Raw genomic sequence first — 23,025 nt, forward strand, 5'->3', positions numbered from 1 at the left:
TTTTTTGTCAGTATGTATGTTCGTAATAAAAATTGTATTCTTATCAACTTAACTACTTTCTTACCCTTCATTGATATTTCTCCACTTAATTAGACTATTTCCAAAATGATTCAACAATGAGAGATTGTATAGAAACACTGAAAATGATGTCTTAAGATACAAAAACAAATTAACTCGGAGGATCCATCCTAGGATAGGTGTTAGCAGAGGATACGACAGAATCTTTTTACTTTTGCCCTATTGGATAGTAATAGTGAAGACACGTAACAAAGGGCTGCAGAACAGACCTGAACCCGGGCCAGCCGCTCTCAGCCATATGGCATATCGTCGGCTACTCAGATCTCTTATCTTGAGCTATATTTAAGCATTTCAAATTATTTCCACCTACAAGATTAAACATCATTAATCCATAACTTTGATTATAATGTTTATTATTCTGTATAATGAGTATGATTGCTTCACGTACTTTAATTATATTTGCCTAAATCTTTAGTACTCTTAATCTATTTCAGTAAGATTGCGGCTTTTACTTAAGTTAAAGTTTAGAGAGAAAAAAGGAGGCTTGAATGTGTAGGAACCTTCGTTTTCTTGTACTGAGTTTCAGGGGGGAACAAAACAAAGATCGGACTCACTGGCATGTAGCTTATGGAGACGATGCCCATCCCTCGGTATGTTTTTTGCGAACCGTGTTGTGTTCTGTGAATTTTGAGGAGCCACAAGCTGACAAATGGAGGATCTCAGCGTTTAATAAACTCACTGGAGCGCGAATCTGAGCCGCCAATGAAGCTAAAACACGAAGATACGGAAGTAAATGTGGAGGGGCTGCCGCAGGAAGGCAGGGTGAACATCGGTGTTACCTTCCCCAGGTGGAAAGCACTGAAGAGGGACAAATGTTTCCAGACTGACGCTGAACTTGCGTGTTTTCTGCTGGACAGGTAACCTCTGCTACCTATGGGGGAAATATCTTAACCCCGTTGGGATACAGATTGTACGTACGATGCTCCAAAAGTTTAAACTCAGACTTGGGGTGTAACAGGTGTAAATGCGTCATGCTGCTTTTGTCGACCGCGGTAAAGTGAGCCGTCATTTGTGAGCCGCGGTCAAGCCAGCCGCCTCGTATCCGCCGCATAAATTTCCTTGCGCTTTTACACCAGTCTTTACGGTAGCGCCTTTTCGCTTTATATCCTGATTGAAAGCCTAGACTCGCGCACACGTGCGCGCGCGCGAACAGTCGCACGCACATGCGCGCACACAAATTACAATGAAACAGCCCGATACAGTCAATACAATTATGGAAATGTCAGAAATTCATGAAAAATCATCCTGAGTAGTTGAGGTCCAACTTTCAACAGATTCCTTCTCTGGGACACCTACTGTACCTGTGTGCCAGGTTTCATCCAGATTTACTGTAGAATTCCTCAGAAATTAAAGGGTACTTGTATCCACTGCAGTCAGCCAATACAATAGAATTATGTCAATTCTCAAAAATTCATGAAAAATCATCCTGGGTAGTTGAGGTCCAACTTTCAACAGATTCCTTCTCTGGGACACCTACTGTACCTGTGTGCCAGGTTTCAGCCAGATTTACTGTAAAATTCCTCAGAAATTAAAGGAAACTTATTTTCAACGCAATCAGCCAATACAATAGAATTATGTCAATTTTCAAAAATTCATGAAAAATCATCCTGAGTAGATGAGGTACAACTTTCAACACATCCCTCCTCTGGGACACCTACTGTACCTGTGTGCCAGGTTTCATCCAGATTTACTGTAGAATTCCTCAGAAATTAAAGGAAACTTATATTCAATTCAATACAGTCAATACAATAGAATTATGTCAATTTTCAAAAATTCATTAAAAATCATCCTGAGTAGTTGAGGTCCAACTTTCAACACATCCCTCCTCTGGGACACCTACTGTACCTGTGTGCCAAGTTTCATCCAGATTTACTGTAGAACTCCTCAGAAATTAAAGGGTACTTGTATCCAATCTAATACAGTCAATACAATAGAATTATGTCAATTTTCAAAAATTCATTAAAAATCACCCTGAGTAGTTGAGGTCCAACTTTCAACACATCCCTCCTCTGGGACACCTACTGTACCTGTGTGCCAAGTTTCATCCAGATTTACTGTAGAATTCCTCAGAAATTAAAGGGTACTTGTATCCAATCTAATACAGTCAATACAATAGAATTATGTCAATTTTCAAAAATTCATTAAAAATCACCCTGAGTAGTTGAGGTCCAACTTTCAACACATCCCTCCTCTGGGACACCTACTGTACCTGTGTGCCAACTTTCATCCAGATTTACTGTAGAATTCCTCAGAAATTAAAGGGTACTTGTATCCAATCTAATACAGTCAATACAATAGAATTATGTCAATTTTCAAAAATTCATTAAAAATCACCCTGAATAGTTGAGGTCCAACTTTCAACACATCCCTCCTCTGGGACACCTACTGTACCTGTGTGCCAAGTTTCATCCAGATTTACTGTAGAATTCCTCAGAAATTAAAGGGTACTTGTATCCACTGCAGTCAGCCAATACAATAGAATTATGTCAATTCTCAAAAATTCATGAAAAATCATCCTGGGTAGTTGAGGTCCAACTTTCAACAGATTCCTTCTCTGGGACACCTACTGTACCTGTGTGCCAGGTTTCAGCCAGATTTACTGTAAAATTCCTCAGAAATTAAAGGAAACTTATTTTCAACGCAATCAGCCAATACAATAGAATTATGTCAATTTTCAAAAATTCATGAAAAATCATCCTGAGTAGATGAGGTACAACTTTCAACACATCCCTCCTCTGGGACACCTACTGTACCTGTGTGCCAGGTTTCATCCAGATTTACTGTAGAATTCCTCAGAAATTAAAGGAAACTTATATTCAATTCAATACAGTCAATACAATAGAATTATGTCAATTTTCAAAAATTCATTAAAAATCATCCTGAGTAGTTGAGGTCCAACTTTCAACACATCCCTCCTCTGGGACACCTACTGTACCTGTGTGCCAAGTTTCATCCAGATTTACTGTAGAACTCCTCAGAAATTAAAGGGTACTTGTATCCAATCTAATACAGTCAATACAATAGAATTATGTCAATTTTCAAAAATTCATTAAAAATCACCCTGAGTAGTTGAGGTCCAACTTTCAACACATCCCTCCTCTGGGACACCTACTGTACCTGTGTGCCAAGTTTCATCCAGATTTACTGTAGAATTCCTCAGAAATTAAAGGGTACTTGTATCCAATCTAATACAGTCAATACAATAGAATTATGTCAATTTTCAAAAATTCATTAAAAATCACCCTGAGTAGTTGAGGTCCAACTTTCAACACATCCCTCCTCTGGGACACCTACTGTACCTGTGTGCCAACTTTCATCCAGATTTACTGTAGAATTCCTCAGAAATTAAAGGGTACTTGTATCCAATCTAATACAGTCAATACAATAGAATTATGTCAATTTTCAAAAATTCATTAAAAATCACCCTGAATAGTTGAGGTCCAACTTTCAACACATCCCTCCTCTGGGACACCTACTGTACCTGTGTGCCAAGTTTCATCCAGATTTACTGTAGAATTCCTCAGAAATGAAAGGGTACTTGTATCCACTGCAGTCAGCCAATACAATATAATTATGTCAATTCTCAAAAATTCATGAAAAATCATCCTGAGTAGTTGAGGTCCAACTTTCAACAGATTCCTTCTCTGGGACACCTACTGTACCTGTGTGCCAAGTTTCAGCCAGATTTACTGTAAAATTCCTCAGAAATTAAAGGAAACTTATTTTCAACGCAATCAGCCAATACAATAGAATTATGTCAATTTTCAAAAATTCATTAAAAATCATCCTGAGTAGATGAGGTACAACTTTCAACACATCCCTCCTCTGGGACACCTACTGTACCTGTGTGCCAAGTTTCAGCCAGATTTACTGTAATATTCTTCAGAAATTGCAGGGAACTTATGTTCAGTTCAAGAAAGGCTGAAAGACGACCACCACTGAACAAGACACACAAGCTGAAACATCAAGACTGGGCCAAGAAATATCTCAAGACTGGTTTTTCTAAGGTTTCATGGACTGATGAAATGAGAGTGAGTCTTGATGGGCCAGATGGATGGGCCCGTGGCTGGATTGGTAAAGGGCAGAGAGCTCCAGTCCCACTCAGACACCAGCAAGGTGGAGGTGGAGTACTGGTTTGGGCTGGTATCATCAAAGATGAGCTTGTGGGGCCTTTTCGGGTTGAGGATGGAGTCAAGCTCAACTCCCAGTCCTACTGCCAGTTTCTGGAAGACACCTTCTTCAAGCAGTGGTACAGGAAGAAGTCTGCATCCTTCAAGAAAAACATGATTTTCATGCAGGACAATGCTCCATCACACGCGTCCAAGTACTCCACAGCGTGGCTGGCAAGAAAGGGTATAAAAGAAGACAAACTAATGACATGGCCTCCTTGTTCACCTGATCTGGACCCCATTGAGAACCTGTGGTCCATCATCAAATGTGAGATTTAAAGGAGGGAAAACAGTACACCTCTCTGAACAGTGTCTGGGAGGCTGTGGTTGCTGCTGCACGCAATGTTGATGGTGAACAGATCAAAACACTGACAGAATCCATGGATGGCAGGCTTTTGAGTGTTCTTGCAAAGAAAGGTGGCTATATTGGGCGCTGATTTGTTTTTGTTTTGTTTTTGAATGTCAGAAATGTATATTTGTGAATGTGGAGATGTTATATTGGTTTCACTGGTAAAAATAAATAATTGAAATGGGTATATATTTGTTTTTTGTTAAGTTGCCTAATAATTATGCACAGTAATAGTCACCTGCACACACAGATATCCCCCTAAAATAACTAAAACTAAAAACAAACTAAAAACTACTTCCAAAAACATTCAGCTTTGATATTAATGAGTTTTTTGGGTTCATTGAGAACATGGTTGTTGTTCAATAATAAAATTATTCCTCAAAAATACAACTTGCCTAATAATTCTGCACTCCCTGTAGGTCTGTTGACAGAGCTCTGTACAGGTCTGCTCGAGCTGACCTGAAAAGGGGTCCCACCTGTCCAGCAACAACACATGGCATGGAATAATAGACATCATAAACCACAGAGGCAGCACTGTGAAAACAGAAAACCTGAGTGTGCAGCTAGCAGAGGAAATAAACAGCTTCTTCGCCCGCTTTGAAACACCACAACAGCAGCATTCATCTGCCTCAGCCCTGCTCCCATCCTCATCCTCACCTGGTTCCTGCACCGCTCCATTCACTGTAACGGAGCACGATGTCAGATGTGTGTTCCTAGCAGTGAACCCCAGGAAGGCGGCCGGTCCAGACGGAATACGTGGTAAAGTGCTAAGACCATGTGCCCACCAGCTCACCCTCATCTCCACCAGAATCTTCAACCTCTCACTGGATGAAGCAGCCATCCCATCCTGTCTAAAATCAGCCACAATCATCCCAGTACCAAAGAAGTCTCCCATCACCAGCCTGAACTATTATTGCCCTGTGGCCCTCACACCGGTAATCATGAAATGCTTTGAGAGACTAGTCCTTCAGCACACCAAGAATTACCTCCCCCCAGAATTCGACCCCCACCAGTTTGCATACCGTGCAAACAGATTCACAGAAGATGCCATCACCCTCCACTCGGTGCTGAGTCACCTAGAACAGCGGCAGAGCTACGCCAGAATGCTCTTTGTGGACTACAGCTCACCCTTCCACCACTCGCCCATTGAGAGCCTACTAACTTACTGCATCACAGTATGGTACGGCAGCTGCACTAAGGTGGATAGAGCCACCCTCCCAGCATATTTGCAATGAGTAGGAGATGCTCTGTATCTCACTGTACAACTGTATAGTGACAAAGGTATTGGGTTCTTTTCTAAAAATTGCTATAAACAGAGGAACCCAAACTGATGAAAAGTGGCGAATATTTTTTTTCAAATGACTATTTTTAGTGGATGTTTGATATAGAAGCAGAATGACAGAATGTTAAAAGAAGTTACTTTTAGTCATTCTAAGCTGGGCATTGCGTTCTCTGGCTGTTCAAAGCCATGGAACTTTAGACTTTCCAAGCAAATAATGATGGCCATACTGATGTTCTTTTCAGTACATTTTACTTTATGTTCATTTTCATTTTTATGATGTTTCTATTTTTACATAATTCCTCCCACATAGCAAAATTGGTATGGCCTGGATCTGTCCCACACAATGTGCTTACACATGGCCTGCGTACCGCAAAGAATGACGGCCCTATGGTGGCCCAGATCTGGTTTACCAGAGGTGGCCCACACATGAGCCAGCACAAGGCCAGTTGCAGACACACTGCTGGCCCTGTGCTGGCCCAGAACAGTTTCAGCTCTGGCCCCAGATGTCAGCCTAATGTGTACCTTAGCCATGTAAGCCATGTAATAACAGCATGTGCTGGAAGATAATAGTGCAAAAGTAACATGACGAAACTCTGTTCAGACAGTGAATGGACTGATTCTTATACAGCACTTTTTTACTCACCCATATTACTCAAAGTGCTCTATACAACATGTCACATTCACCCAATCAGGCCAAATGTGGCATGCCATCACATAAACAGTGCCATCTTACCATGCCAGAAGTCATCCAGCAGTGCCGGCTTGACACCAGATCCAGGCAAGACCCGTCTGCTATGTGGGATGACTTGTTCTTTTGGCGTTTTAGTTGTGGATTATGTTTGGGCTGTCTCTCTTGCCCTTTCAGTATTGTTTTCTTGTGCTTCTAAGTGTCCCTTTGTTTCTTTTTAGGTTATGTAGTATGGGTTAGAGATATTTTGTATGTTGTTTTTGTTTAATAAATCCGCCTTTTGGATTATTCCCTGATGTGCCTGAGTTCTGTTATTTAGTGTCACTTTGAAAGGACACACATCCAGCATTGACATATAATTGTCCTTTCAATTTTTGATAAACATTACAGTGAATTGAGATGTAACTTGGCCCAGAGGTACGGTAGGACGCCCAGAGTAAGAAAGTGTTGAAAGTTGGACCTCAACTATTATGGATGATTTTTAATGAATTTTTGAAATTTCCATAATTGTAGTGTATTGGCTGTATTGAATTGCATATAAATGTCCTTTAATTTCTGAGTAATTTTACAGTGAATCTGGCTGAAACTTGGCACACAGGTACAGTAGGTGTCCCAGAGGAGGGATGTGTTGAAAGTTGGACCTCAACTACTCAGGATGATTTTTAATGAATTTCTGAAAATTGACATAATTCTATTGTATTGGCTGACTGCAGTGGATACAAGTACCCTTTAATTTCTGAGGAATTCTACAGTAAATCTGGATGAAACTTGGCACACAGGTACAGTAGGTGTCCCAGAGAAGGAATCTGTATTTTAAAAAAGAGTGGACTTCATATTTGAACTATAATGACACTCCCGAAACATCAGCTTCTGTTCTATGGGAAGCAGGGAAAGCTGTGATGAGAGGTAAAATAATTTCTTTCTCATCACATAAAAAGAAAAAAGAAAACAAAAATATTCAGGAATTAGAAAAAAACATCAAATCACTAGAAGAAGCCTACGCGTCCCACCAAGATCAGGAAACATTGAACAAAATACGCAAAACAAAACTAGAATTAAATGAGATAATTGATAAAAAAAACAAAATTCTTAGTACAAAGACTACGCCTACAAAATTATGAACATGGTAATAAATCCGGTCAATTTCTAGCAAACCAGCTAAAAATAAATAAAGAAAAAACAACTATATGTGCTGTTCAAGATTCATCTGGGAACACAATATATGAACCGATACAAATAAACAACATTTTCAGGGATTTCTATAAAACGTTGTATTCACCACAAATAAACCCATCTAAAAAAGAAATTGATCAGTTTTTGGACAACATAACTCTTCCAAAATTATTGGACACTCAAGCAATGGCACTGGATTCACCACTGACACCAGGTGAACTCCAGGAAGCCCTGATAAGTATGCACAATAATAAGGCTCCAGGTCCAGATGGCTTTCCTGCAGAATTCTACAAAGAATTCTGGTCGATTCTAGCACCAGTTTTCTACAGAACGTTGTTGGAAATTAAAGAAAAGGGCAGACTTCCATCAAATATGAATTCTGCAAACATTAATCTCCTGCTAAAACCAGGCAAAGACCCTGTATATCCCTCAAGCTATCGTCCAATATCCCTTATAAATGTAGACCTTAAAATAATCTGCAAAGCTCTCTCAAAGAGACTGGAGAAAATAACCCCCCTCTTAATTCATCCTGACCAAACTGGTTTCATAAAAGGTAGGCACTCATCAACAAATACACGTAGATTACTTAATTTGATAGACTACTCATACAGTAAAAACCTAGAAACTACAATATTCTCTTTAGACGCAGAAAAAGCATTTGACAGAGTTAACTGGAAATTTCTATTTGCAACTTTACACAAATTTGGTTTTGGATCCTCTTTCATAAACTGGTTAAAAATATTATATAATTCCCCAACAGCTTGTGTTAGAACAAATGACCAGACATCCTCCAGCTTCTGTCTCTTGAGGGGCACCAGGCAGGGATGCCCACTCTCCCCTTCACTATTTGCAATTTTTATTGAACCACTAGCAGCAGCAATTAGACAGAATTCAGTAATTAAGGGCATAAAATGCAAGAACGTGGAACATAAAATCAGCCTTTATGCGGATGATGTGTTACTCTTTCTCCAAAATTCACAAACCAATATCTCTGGGGTGATTGAATTGATAAACTCTTTTGCAAGAATATCAGATTACTCAATTAACTGGTCAAAATCTACAGTCCTACCGATTAATTGCTCCTTCCATAATTCCTCTTCTACACCACTGCAATCGGGAAATATAAAATATTTAGGTATTAATGTTTCTCCCAAGCTTGCAGATCTAACTAAATTAAACCATATCCCACTTTTAAAGAAGGTAGAAGATGATCTGGCTAGATGGAAATGTCTACCCATATCACTCATGGGAAGGGTTGCCGCTATAAAAATGATGGTCTTACCAAAAATAAATTATTTATTCTCAATGATCCCAACTAAACCGCCACAAGATTGGTTCAGATCTCTAGATTCATGTATGTCCAAATTCCTTTGGAAAAATAAACCCCCACGTATAAGCTTAAAAACACTACAAAAGACCAAGGATAAAGGAGGACTAGAACTGCCTAACTTTCAGCACTACTTCTTAGCCAACAGGCTTCAGTTTATCTCAGGATGGCTAAAACACACCCTCTTAGATGAACCTTGGCTAGATGTAGAACAAGCACTCTGCAATAATCTAGAGATCTCAGACCTACCATTTATCAGCTCAAACATCCAACGACATGAATGCTTTAAAAGCATCAACATCAGCTCTTCTCTGACAGCATGGTGGGAGTTTCTAAAATTGACGGTGTCTTCATTAATCCCATGCAAATGTACACCTATCTGGAACAACCCTGACATATTACAAAACAATAATATGATAAACTTTTCAGATTGGAGTGATAAAGGAATCAAATATTTAGAACATATACTAGAAGGAACATAATTTATTTCATTTGACGGACTAGTTACACAATATGGGATCAACAAGAAAAGATTTTTAGAATATCAACAAATTAAATCCATAGTAAAAAAGAAATTTAAACCGGGTCAAGTTGAACTACAAACACCACCAAGTGTGGTTCAATTTCTTACTCTTAAACCCCCCAAATTACTATCCAAAATATACAGAATGCTTTCTAAAACAGATGAATCAATATCACTTCCTATTGCAAAATGGGAAGCGGATTTATCAGTTAACTTAGACCTAAACTTCTGGTCTCAGATTTGCTTAAAAACCTTTCATCTAATTAGAAATCCCAGTCTTCCGAGATCAGACGAGGTCGGGTGTGCTCAGGGTGGTATGGCCGTACAATGAGCGGGTGGAGGGAGGTTCGGAGTCTTCTCTCACCCCCGTTCTCTGCGACCTGCTGGAGCAGGGGGGCTAGGACTAGGAGGAGGAGTTGGTCGTCCGACTGCGGTCTGGAGTGTGGAGCCTTCCTGCTGCTGCGGAGTCGGGGCGGTCTGCCTCCCCCCACCGCAGGGAAAAAGGAAACACCACCTGGGTCTGGGTGCAGTTCCCCCCTCCAGGGGCGGGGGCACCTAGACCCGGTTTGTAGAGTACGCTTGGGGAGTGTGATCGTGTGTACAACGTCTCTTTATGTCTGTCTCCACGTTGGTTGAGTGTGGAGTAAGTGCATATGAGAGCATGAGGGTGGGAATGGATGTTTGTATCTGTGTGTGCCTGTATGTCTGTGTCTATATGTCAGGTTGGGTGTCAGGCGCCACCTCTCTGGGGACATCTCAGGCCCTCCAAGGTTTGGAGGCCTATCTCCCTCTACCACCACTTCCCCTGCCAGTGGCGGACCCCCTCAGACATCGGTGCGTTGGTGGTTCTTTGTGTCCGGGGATGGGCGTCCAGGTACACACCGGCTCACTCCTTGGCGGCCGCTTATCGGGGCCTGGAGCCTGGGGCTCGCTCGGGCCACTTCGGAGGTGGGGTGCCCCCGGCCTCTCGGCCTGGGGCTCGGTCACTCAGGCGCAGCTGGCTGCCGGCGGAGCTCACGGGCGCGTCACTGCAACTCCCCCTGGCTTCTGCTCCGCGGCTGCTGAGTGAGCCCTCATCTGGGACTCTCCTCAGCTCTTTCTGGGACAGTGGCGCAGCTGCCCCTCTGTTGGTCTTCCTTGGTCTCTTGTGTTCTGGGGGCCTCTGGATGTCTGGAGTTTTGATCTCCTCCACACCTGCTTCACGCCCTGGAGGACGGGGCTGTGGCCCCCCCACACCCTCTAGCAGATTATTACATGAAGGAACCTTTTAAAAAACAAAAAACAAGCGCGTCCATGCTCACAGGTGTACACACGGGTGATCACACCCACAAACTACACCCTTTTTGGCTCCTACCTCAAAGCACACTGTGTTCTGTTGATCTTATGTGCTGCACAATAATGTTTAACATTTAGTATTTACTGTCATATTCCCATATATCATTGTGATGTTGTTTATTCTATTACTCTTGTTCTCTTCTGCTTGCTTTCTTTTTTCTTTCTCAGCAGGTGATCCAGGTGATTGATCTATGCATTTTTTTTTCTCTGCCCGTTCTGTTGGTTTTTGTCTTTTGCCCTTCTCCCCCGTCCCTCTTCTCAGCTGTTTCTCTTTCCCTCTTTCTTTCTCCCCTTCTTTCCCCCAGTCAAGTCTGTCCTGTATTCAGTAAGTGAAAATAAAATAAACAATAAAAGGTGAATCAAATGGACCATTACGGCAAGGCTGGGATGGTCAGTTTGGTAAAGTAAATCCGTTGGGCATCTTTCTTTGCCTTTTCATCTGATGGCAAAAGAGCCAAACGGGACAGGCCAAAAAAAAAAAAAAAAAAAAAAAATTACAAAAAGTATAGATTTTACAATTATTGACTGCTGTCTTGTAACCACCTTGATAAAACAGAATGATTGCCTCATTAATGATTGAAAATTGTTCCTCTAAAGAGTGAAACAGTTAACAATTCTGCATATTTGCCACAGACCTTACTAATGTTATATCTCTTTGCTGATAGAGTCTGTTTTTCAGTGAATGGCTGTAGTTTGTTTTGTTTTTTTCCAACAGCCTTCCCTACGCAAAGATTCCACTCCTCTAACGTGTCTTGGAAACTTCAAACCATTCGCCTCGGGAGGATGAATTCATGTGAACTGATTAATGTTAAAAAATAAATAAATAATAAAAGAAAAAAAAAAAAAAAGGATGATTTTTAATGAATTTTTGAAAATTGACATAATTCTATTGTATTGATGGTATTGAATTGAATATAAGTTTCCTTTAATTTCTGAGGAATTCTACAGTAAATCTGGATGAAACTTGGCACACAGGTACAGTAGGTGTCCCAGAGGAGGGATCTGTTGAAAGTTGGACCTCAACTACTCAGGATGATTTTTAATGAATTTTTGAAAATTGACATAATTCTATTGTATTGGCTGATTGCGTTGAATATACGTTTCCTTTAATTTCTGAGGAATTCTACAGTAAATCTGGATGAAACTTGGCACACAGGTACAGTAGGTGTCCCAGAGAAGGAATGTGTTGAAAGTTGGACCTCAACTACTCAGGATGATTTTTCATGAATTTTTGAAAATTGACATAATTATATTGTATTGGCTGACTGCAGTGGATACAAGTACCCTTTAATTTCTGAGGAATTCTACAGTAAATCTGGATGAAACTTGGCACACAGGTACAGTAGGTGTCCCGGAGGAGGGATTTGTTGAAAGTTGGACCTCAACTACTCAGGATGATTTTTAATGAATTTCTGAAAATTGACATAATTATATTGTATTGGCTGACTGCAGTGGATACAAGTACCCTTTAATTTCTGAGGAATTCGACAGTAAATCTGGCTGAAACCTGGCACACAGGTACAGTAGGTGTTCCGGAGGAGGAATGTGTTGAAAGTTGGACCTCAACTACTCAGGATGATTTTTAATGAATTTCTGACATTTCCATAATTGTATTGACTGTATCGGGCTGTTTCATTGTAATTTGTGTGCGCGCATGTGCGTGCGACTGTTCGCGCGCGCGCACGTGTGCGCGGGTATAGGCTTTCAATCGGCACATAAAGCGTAAAGGCGCTACCGTAAAGACTGGTGTAAAAGCGCAAGGAAATTTATGCGGCGGATACGAGGCGGCTGGCTTGACCGCGGCTCACAAATGACGGCTCACTTTACCGCGGTTTTTCTCGGGTATATGTATCAGTGTGAGGTGAAGTGACTCTGGTATAAAGGGCAGATTGGAGCCAGTTTTTAACTCTGAAGATTTTGTGCTCAGCCTGTTCAGCATCAGCTGCGACAATAACTTTCATATGAAGGACTGATTGGGGCCAGTTTTCAGCTCAGGAGGTTTATAGACAAACATGTTGGGAGTCCAAAAGCAGCATAATTTCATTTAGCAGGAAAGTAGGGTTTAAGTGTTTTGGGTTCTTGTTCATAACTAAAAGCAAAGTGGAGTGGGAGAAAGATAGGTAGATGCCTTAACCCAGACCTTCCCAAAGTGTGTGTGTGTGTGGGGGGGGGGGGGATGCAGAGCCATGGCAGGGATGCATGCATCGCAGTATGAAAGGGGGGGGGGACAAAACGCTTGCACACTGTTAGCACGGGGCGCCTACAGGAATGCAAAGCAAGAGATGAAGCTGAATATGTTTCCAAAACAACTTCATTCTAAGCCAAAGACTAGAAAATATGGTTAAGCAAATCTTCCCTTTGGTTTCACCTGCACAAGTGCCGAGGTAGGTCTCCCTGCAGAATTGGTTTTCCCTTTGTCAGGAGCAGCTCTGGGCTCTTCAAATCACGGACAAACAGTATCCCACATTCTTGATTTTTATTTCACAAACACTTGTTGTAATAGCTAACTACTGGTGACATTTTGGAGATGACAGTTCTTTATACAGTAAAGTTACAGCGGGATACAAATAATATCAGACTGATCCTGCCACGATTTGTTCCCCCGGTTCAAATCACGGACAAACAGTATCCTACAGCTGTTTATGTTTTTAAACCCATTTTGCACAGAGAGGCATTTTTTAAAAATGTATTGATAGCAATGTTGAACATTATTACACAGGAAAAAAACAACTACAGTAAAATAATCACACCGTGATGCCTCTGTCTTTGTAAATGGAGGGACAGTAACTGCGTGTGTATGTAAGCATGTAAAACCTGCAGATAGTCAGATTAACAGTATTTTGTCTCTATCTGCCTTTCTGCGATTCAACTCATGTAAACAATAACGTGGCGCACAGCGTGACGTGAAAAAGGCACATACCTTTGATGTTGTGTGACAAACTCTGTATTCCTCCTCCACACGTAAACGCAAAAAAGGAGTTTTAAAAAATCTCAGTTTTCGGTGATTCACGCCGTTTACGTGTGGACGAAACAGCTGCGTTTTCAAAAGTACCCGTGTAGGCGTGGACGTAGCGTAAAAGAGTTAGTAGTTTATTTTCTTACTACCTGTAGTTTATTGCACATTACTTGTATTTGCTTAATTGTTTACTGCATTTCGTTGCCCTGTACCTGTGCATGTGCAATGACAATAAAGTTGAATTCTATTCTATTCTAATTCTATTCTACTAAATGTTTGAGGTGTGAAATAAACCGCAGTGGAGCAAAATATGGGCGTGTGTGGTTGGAGGATGTGTTTGTGCGTGCGTGTGCATGCGCGCGTGCACTCACGCGGGGGGGCGAACATTTTTCTTGTAAAACAAAGGGGGCCTAGCAAAAAAAGTTTGGGAACCACTGCACTAATAACTTTTTTTCTGTCTTCTTCTCCTTTAGGAAAAAAAAAAAGCTTTTCCAAAAACACATTCAGAGTCATGCAAAAAAAAAAAAAGCAATTTCCCCAAAAGATGTTTCATGTTGTATTTTACTGACACAGTCCTGAAGTGACAAAGCACAGATTTCTATATGTGTGGACTTTCCTTCATATCAGACACAAAACTGATGCTGTACATTCACAGTGTGTGTCTTTTTATCTGTCCGTGATTGTTATTTATTCTTGTTTTTTGCACACATGAGTCCACTGTTCCTTTTAGTATAAATCATAATTAAAATAAATGGTATGTGACTTTAAGACATATCCTGTTGTTTTTCTTTATTCAGCTATGAGAGAAGTGCCACACCATCGTCTGCTATGAATGGAAAATTTTCAGATCTTCAGCAGCTGTTGCCAGTTAAAGAAGAGGTTCGCTGGAGTCCCAGTCTGGACCAGCAGGACACAGACCTTCATCACAAAAATGAGGTACGTGAGGGAGAACAGTTTGATGGCCTGGTTGAAGCTGATATCACCAGGTTTCCAATTAGTCCTGTGAAGAGTGAAGATGATGATGAGAAACCTGACTCCTTGCAGCTTCATCAAAGGCCTCTGACCAGCTGCTCAGATAAACAAATGAAAGCAGAAACTGATGGAGAGGACTGTGGAGGACCAGGATCAGCCACTGACCCAAACCCACAACAGAGTCCTGATTCTCTTGAGATGGAAGTCAGCTTTGGTGATAAATTGCATAAACCTGAAATTGAAGACAGTTATGATGGTAGAAAGAAGAGCAGGACACTTGAGTCAGGCAAAAATGAAGATCTGGAATTTAACAGTGCCAACACATCCTTCAACTGCTCTGACTGTGGTAAACATTTCCTTTATAGGCAAACTCTTCAGAGACATGTGACAAGTCATTTGGGAAAAAGGACAAATAAAAAATGTTTTAAAATGAAGCAAAATCCACATTCACAGATGGCGGGCCACAAAGAAGAGAGACTGTTTGATTGTGATGTCTGTGGACATAAATTTAAGAGAGAAGCAAATCTTACAACACACATTAGAGTTCACACAGGTGAGAAACCATTTAGCTGTAACGTTTGTGAAAAAAAATTTAGACATCAGTATAATCTCTATAGACATTTGAAAATCCACACTGGAAAGAAATCATTTAGTTGTGCTGTTTGTAATAAAACATTTTCACAACGGTGGGACCTGAAAAGACACAAGATTGTCCACACAGGAGAGAAACCCTTTAACTGTAGTATGTGTGGCAAAAAATTTACACAGAGGAATCATTTTAAGAGACATATTAGGGTCCACACTGGGGAGAGACTGGTTGGTTGTGATGTCTGTGGTAAAAGATTTAACTGTAAGAGAAACCTAAAGACACACATGAAAGTTCACACAGGAGCAAAACCATACAGCTGTGATATTTGCAATAAAAGATTTTCACAACCAGGAATTTTGAAAAGACACAGGAGCATCCACACAGGAGTTAAGAGCCTTCGACCAGATGAACCAAGACGTCTTGGTTTGATGGCACTCGTGACACAATCAGCTGCTTCAGACCTGGTGCAGACACAAGTCTTGAACAGAGTAGGTAAGTGAAGCACATTCAATTGCATTTGTTGTAGCGTATTAACATATAACTCGTATGGGCTATCAAAACGCATTATTTTCACAATAGTGTATAGCAGGTAATTGTGCTTTCTTCCAAAGCATTAGGGATTTTCTGATAGTGGGGATTTACTCCAAAAATACACTGTCTGCAGCTGCATGACATTCTGGCTCTGACACGGCCAGGATGATGCTTCTCGTTCCAACAGATGTGTTTCACAAATATCCCAGAACTGACACACTGTTCCATTTGCTTAAAATAGACTTCTTTTTTTTTTCTAACTGAAGCCATGTCAAGCTGTACAGATCAGTTGGGGAGGACAGGCAAATAGCCAGATGAGTGACAGGGAGAATGCAGTAAATATTGAAAATAAAACAACCGACACATGCTAAATACTCCAGTCTATGGACATTTGTGTTTCTGGGTTCCCTGCAGATGGTCAGCAGACGTTCCTGATTAAAGAGGAGTTTCCCTTGAGCCCCTTTGTGGACCAGCAGGACTCAGACCTCTACCAGATAAAGGCAGAACAGAAGGAACTCTTCACCTGTCGTGAGGGAGAGTACTTTAATGGGCTGCAGGAAACTGATATTACCAGGTTTCCAGTCACTGCAATTCGAGTGAAAAGTGAAGATGATGAAGAGAAACCTTACTGCTCGCAACTTAATCAAGACAACAATGATTCCGAGCCTCCAAGCAGCTGCTCAGACAAACAAATAAAGTCAGAAACTGATGGAGGGCACTGTGGAGAGCCAGACCCTGACAAAAACCAGTCTGGTCATTTAAAACAAAATACTGATGGAAAAGTTTCTGACTCTTGTGAAACTGAAGTCAGTATTGATGATGATGATGATGATGATGATGATTGGCAGGAGCCTTTGACAGACTCTGGACCAGAAACTGAAGTCAGTAGCAATGGTGGGAAGGACAGCAAGGCTCTTGATTCAGGTTTAAAGTGTAAACGGTCTCTTCAGAAACATGTTATCAGTAGTTCAGGGAGAAGGTCTTCATGCTGTTTAGCTAATAAGAAATGCTTAAAAGTGAACCGAACTGATTTAGAAGGAATCCAAACAGAAGATAAACCATTTGGCTGTGATACTTGTGGACAAAGATTTAATCAAAACGCACATCTAAAGACCCACATGAGAATCCACACAGGAGAGAAACCATTCCGCTGTAACATTTGTGAAAAAATATTTAGACATCAATACAACCTTAACAGACACATGAGAGTCCACACGGGAGATAAACCATTTAGCTGTGGTGTTTGTGGACAAAAATTTAACCGTAACACAAATCTCAAGACGCATATGCGGATTCACACGGGGGAGAAACCATTTGGTTGTGGTCTTTGCAGTAAAAGATTTTCACAGCCTGGGGATCTGAAAAGACATATGAGTGTCCACACAGGTGAGAAACCATTCAAATGTAGCATTTGTAGTAAAAGATTTACGCAGAGGATTCATTACAAAACTCACATGAGCGTTCACACAGGAGAAAGACCATTTGGTTGTGACTTGTGTGGCAAAACATTTAACAGAGAAGGAAATCTGAAAATCCACAAAAGAGTCCACACAGGGGAGAAACCTTTTGGTTGTGATATTTGTGGACAAAAATTTAACCAAAGCACAAATCTGAAGACACACATGAGAGTCCACTCTGGAGAAAAACCTTTCCACTGTAGCATTTGTGGAGAAAGATTCACGCGAGAGGGAAGTCTGAGGAGACACATGAGACGCCAGGGAATGAACCATTTGATTGTGGTGAAAAGTTTACATGACAGTAATCATAATGTAATTAAATGAATATTTTTTTAATATATGTTGACAAAACATATATAATGCAATGGTGGTTTTTCAGTATTTCTAATTATGTTATTTATTATAAATCTGTAAATTATATAATACTAAACAATAAAACTGGGGGGAGAACTGGTCTGACAGTGCTTCCTTTTTTGTGGTTTCTACATTTCAAAAAAATGATTCATGTGTGCTGCTTGCAGGTTCTTGGACTTATGGCACTTCAAATTAATTTTAGTGTTAAAAAGGAAATGGAAGAAAGACTGGGACCTTTTCGTCATTGTTGCATGACAGAAATGCTTTCAGCAATTAAAATTTTATGATTTATCACACAAAGTAACCAGGTAAAGGTGCCGTTAGAAGGGTACGTTCTTTTTGCCAGAAACCTTTCCTGCAGCTTCCTTCAGTGCTAACATGTTATAGATTCAGTTGACTTTATATTCATATATTTTCAGTTTTCTAGGTTCAAGTTCCTAACCCTAAACCACAGGGGGAAGTTTGTTGGCTACAGAATCAGTTAGGTTTAGGAAAAAAAATAATGATTTGGGCTCAAATAAATTTTAGGGCTTTTTTGTGTCTGAAATTCTAAAAAGGCATTTTCTTTTTCAAATGTGTTTTGAGTGGCCAAATAGGCTAACAGATTTTGAATAGAGCCTCCGTAGTACTCTTCATAACATTTCAGCTGCTGCTCTACAAAAATAATTTTTACATTTCTAAGTAAAATTAAAAAGACTACAGTGAATAAAGTCTCTGATGTATCCACAGGTCAGCCTGTGTGAAAAGACAGGGCTTATGTAAGTTAAAGCACTGATTATTGAACAGTCTGTGCTTTTGCGACTATAGTTTTAGAACAGACAACAGGCATCTACATCAGTTCATATGATTCAGCCCTAAATATATGCTTTATCAAAAAGGAAGTTTGGAGACTAATCTTAAAAATAGAGATGGATATTGGTTCCAAAGAGGAGGGGCCTGAAAACTGAAGGCTCTGCCTCCCATTCTACATTTAAATACTTTTAAATGGTGTGAGTGTGAAGTACTCTAATAGGGTGATATGGTACTATAAGAAAATGAGATGGGGCCTGATTATTTGAGACCTTGTATGTGAGAAGCAGAATTTTGAATTCTGGATGTAACAGGGAGCCAATACAGGAGAAATCTGCTCTCTCTTTCTAGTCCCTGTCAGGACTCTTGCTGCAGCATTTTGGATTAACTGAAGGCTTTTCAGGGAGTTTTTAGGACATCCTGATAATAATGATTTACAGTAGTCCAGCCTAGAAGTAATAAATCCATGAACTAGTTTTTCAGTATCACTCAAACACAGGATATTTTTAATTTTAGAGATATTGCACAAATTGAACAAAGCAGTCTTACATATTTTTGTAATATGTGCATTGAAGGACATGTCCTGGTGAACAATGACTCCAAGGTTCCTCACAGCGTTACTGGAGGCCAAGGTAATGCCATCCAGAGTAAGAATCTGGTTAGATACCATATTTCTAAGATTTTCAGGGCCGAGTACAATAACCTCAGTTTGATCTGAATTTAAAAGCAGAAAGTTAGCGGCCATCCAGGTCTTTATGTCTTTAAGACATTCCTGCAGTTTAATTAATTGCTGTGTGTTATCTGGCTTCATGAATAGATACATTTGGGTGCTATTCCTTCTGATGATACTGCCTAAGTCAGGGGTCTCGAACTCCAGTCCTCGAGGGCCGGTGTCGTGAAGGCGACTGTTGTTGTGATTTGGCGCTGTATGAACAATAGATGCACTAGAGGGGAAACAGCGGCACTGCCTCCAAAGCTGGAATGTTTTTACAGAGGGAAGTCATTCTTGTTTTTTTCCTCTACATCTTTTCTGACTGTCTTGAAACTTTTTCATGTGTCCCTGTTGCAACACACCTGAATACAATTAGTAAGACTCTATAGAACTTGACTGAATGCTGAGGTTGCTATTCAGCCAGAGAGATACTCCCATACAGCTTATGACAAAATTTAATCCGAAGTGATTGATGGCCCTAATCATGACCTTTTGACCTCCCCCCTCCCCCCGGAAGTGTGTAATGAGCATGACGAATTGCATCCGGAGAAGGGGGGGTGAACCCCGGAAGCGCGCCATCTGTCGCTAAGCGTGTCGAATTGCATCCTGAGAAGGGAGGGGGAAACCTCCGGAAGCGCGCCATCTGTTGTTGGGAAAAAAAAAGTTTTTAGAGGGAGGGACTGCAGCAGGGGAGGGAATAAAAGCAGAGGGAGGAGTCCGTCACAATTTCTAAGTCACAGACACACAAGATGGAACCTTTCATTCTAACCCCCAACAGCGCTCCTGTTTACTTGGACGGGGAAGAGATCTGCTCTCCCAAAGAAGAAGGCTTTGAATATGACATATTCAAATACAGCATATTTACTATGGAAGGCCTCGATCCGGACCTTATGACACTTCCGGAATTACTCCGGAAGTGTCTAGTCATTTTCAGACCTGATGCGTCATGTTCCATAAACATGAGGGGAGGGGTATGGTTCCTGAAGCACAGCGGTGATGCAGCAGCTGATTCTGTGCTGTATAGAGAGACAGAGCGGCAGTTAGTTTTCCGCAAACTCATAGTTTGAATTCTGTTTCGATATTATGACAATTTTCTCTGTTTTTTACAATAGCGGGTGTAATTTTACTTTCTTAAGCTGCACCGGCGTTTGTAATGGGAATAAAGACTGACTTCCTGTAGAGATTTCAATAGTATTTTATTTTCCTATAATACAGACGCAGTAAAAAAACCTTTAAGATACACCATAGCTTGTGATGAAAAGAAGAACTTTCTATCTGCTTGTAACCTACAGGCTGCCTACCCTATATGTGTAAAAAACGAATAAATATTCCTTAGTGAATACTACTTTTCCTTTTGAGAGACTGAAAAACAAACCATAATTGCCGTGACAGGCGATCTTGTTTCACACACACACACACACACACACACACACCGCGGGCCAAGGAGGAGTGAGACGGCGGAAGAGTTTTTTTCTTCAATACTTTTACAATAGGTTTTCTCAATAGATAGAAAATGATGACGCTGAGGAGTCAACAGCCGATATTATCATTGCTTGTAACCCGGTAAATAATTTCGTACATCTCCCAATAAAATAAGTCTTAGTGGAAAAAAGCTCATTTTCGAATAAGTTTATTAAAGCACCCCCCCTCTGTGGAAAAGAGTCAACCATGAGGCGAGTTTTGTCAACAGCAATTGTACATTTGGTAAAACAAATATCCGCCTCAAAGTCGTATTTTACCGTTGCAGAATGTGGAAAACAGACGGCGTTCGCAAGAAGGCAATCAAAAAAAAAAAAAAAAAGGAAATTTGGTACCTCCAACTCTCCCGACTGCGCGCGCGCGCACACACACACACACACACACACACACACACACACACACCGCGGGTCAAGGAGGAGTGAGACGGCGGAAGAGTTTTTTTCTTCATTACTTTTACAATGGGTTTTCTCAATAGATAGAAAATGATGACGCTGAGGAGTCAACATCCGATATTATCATTGCTTGTAACCCGGTAAATAATTTCGTACATCTCCCCATAAAACAAGTCTTAGTGGAAAAAAGCTCATATTCGAATAAGTTTATTCCCCTCTGTGGGAAAGAGTTTTTTTCTCAGAGTCAACCATGAGGCGAGTTTTGTCAACAGCAAGAACAACTGTTGCCCATAAAGTAAAACAAATATCCGCCTCTAAGTCGTATTTTACCGTTGCAGAATGTGGAAAACAGACAGCCCTCACAGGAGGCACCATAGTTAAAATATTTAAATTTCAACTAAATTTGTAGTAATGATCGGATTTCCTCACTTATCTACACCACACTCCTTGTCCTTGATTTCTTATCGTTTCTTATCGTTCCTCTGTCCCTTAATAGAAACCACATATATAGAAACTATCCTCCCTTTCAGTTGTCTTTTGCACTTCCATATCGCAAAGCAGTTACTGTAGGTTATTTTCTGCTTATGCATTAATGTAATTAATTAACTTATTTATCCTTAAGTAAGGTAATGACTTGAGTTCTAATGCTTTTTGTCTCTTGAGTTAGCTGTCAATGTGGGATTTTTTTCCCCTTTTGTCCAGTTAAAGCTGCCTTTCATTCTTCAACACAGCTTAAACTCTAATAGGTAAGCTTTCTTGTAATTTCTTAGTTCTGCAGGCTTCTTGAAAGACATCCGAGACTCTTCTTTGGATGCTGGCTGCCTTTTGTTTTGTTTTCTGTCAAGATGATCCCACACTGCTTCGATTATCTTGAGGTTCGAACCCTGGAGAGATCAACCCATGACTGATGCGTTGTTTCATCCAGGCATACTTTGACTACATTGGCAGTATGTTTGCGATCATTGTCGTACTGAAAAATGAAGTTGAAGCCAATCAGACACTACGTGGTATTACATGGTCGATCAAAATCTGGTGGAACTTTTCTACATTCATAATTTGATTAATTTGGATAAGAGCTCCAACAACACTGGCTGAAATCCAGCCTCAAAGCACGGTAGAGTATCCACGCTGTGTTAAAGACGGCTATAGACATTCACTGTTGTATCTCTCTTCGGACCTCTTCCATGCATATTTCAAATTTGGATTCATTACTCCATAAGACATATTACAGCTGATTTCTTTTTCCAGTCAATTTCTTGTGTAATTTGGCACACCTCAGCCTTATTTTTCTCTGTTCTCCTTCCTTAAGAATGGCTTATTAACAGCCACCCTTCCAACTCAGATAACTTTTGATGAGGTTTCATGAAATGTTTACAGCACTTGAGTTACTCGCCACGGCCATCCTAAATGCTAAAAACACTAAACTTTAATTCTAAATTACGTAATTAACGTTAACCAGAAAAAACAAGCCAAAGTCGAAATGTTGCTGAGCTGACCTGTGGTATGCTATGTCTTCTAAAGCACGTATAATGTAAACAGAACTGGTCTTTGCACAGAAGCCTGTGGAGCTTCATAATTAACCTCAGTGTGTGAAGAGGACTCTCCATTTAATAATAGCTGTAATAAAATGTTCTGGCCGACGGTGTTAAACGCTGCACTTGGGTCTAGCAGGGAAGATTTCAACTTTTCAATATGAATGAAGGCTGAAAACTGATTAGATTAATGTCTGATGATCTTTTCCGTGCTTCTTCAAGTTTGTAACACCAAACATATTAAAGGATGATGTAAGGCTCACAGGAAGAGTTTAATTAGACACACATTTACTATTTTTCTTTATACTCTTTCTTTCTTGACATGTTTAATATGATTA

General features: G+C 40.4%; 1 protein-coding gene across 3 annotated transcripts; it reads left to right on the forward strand.

Moving 5' to 3' along the window:
- Positions 1–605: 605 nt before the first annotated feature.
- On the forward strand, positions 606–17,883 carry LOC113027977 (uncharacterized). Of its 3 annotated transcripts, XM_026177853.2 has the most exons (4): positions 606–935; positions 14,678–14,816; positions 14,925–15,933; positions 16,387–17,883. In XM_026177853.2, the coding sequence occupies exons 1-4, from the start codon at positions 781–783 to the stop codon at positions 17,751–17,753; spliced, it is 2,670 nt and encodes an 889-aa protein (XP_026033638.2). In that variant the 5' UTR covers positions 606–780; the 3' UTR covers positions 17,754–17,883. The 3 variants fall into 3 exon arrangements, with proteins under 3 accessions (XP_026033638.2, XP_026033637.2, XP_080161103.1); XM_026177852.2 differs by having other exon boundaries at positions 618–935; positions 14,678–15,933; XM_080304977.1 differs by having other exon boundaries at positions 618–935; positions 14,678–15,929; positions 16,387–16,558.
- The last annotated feature ends 5,142 nt before the right edge of the window (positions 17,884–23,025 follow it).

The sequence above is a fragment of the Astatotilapia calliptera genome, chromosome 8, assembly GCF_964374335.1.
Source record: "Astatotilapia calliptera chromosome 8, fAstCal68.1, whole genome shotgun sequence".
Classification (NCBI taxonomy): domain Eukaryota; kingdom Metazoa; phylum Chordata; class Actinopteri; order Cichliformes; family Cichlidae; genus Astatotilapia; species Astatotilapia calliptera.

Coding starts and splice junctions, on each gene's coding strand:
- LOC113027977 (XM_026177852.2), top strand. CDS start 781: ATGAAGCTAAAACACGAAGATACGGAAGTAAATGTGGAGGGGCTGCCG. Junction 936..14,677: donor GCGTGTTTTCTGCTGGACAG/GTAACCTCTGCT, acceptor TTCTTTATTCAG/CTATGAGAGAAGTGCCACAC. Junction 15,934..16,386: donor ACAAGTCTTGAACAGAGTAG/GTAAGTGAAGCA, acceptor GGTTCCCTGCAG/ATGGTCAGCAGACGTTCCTG.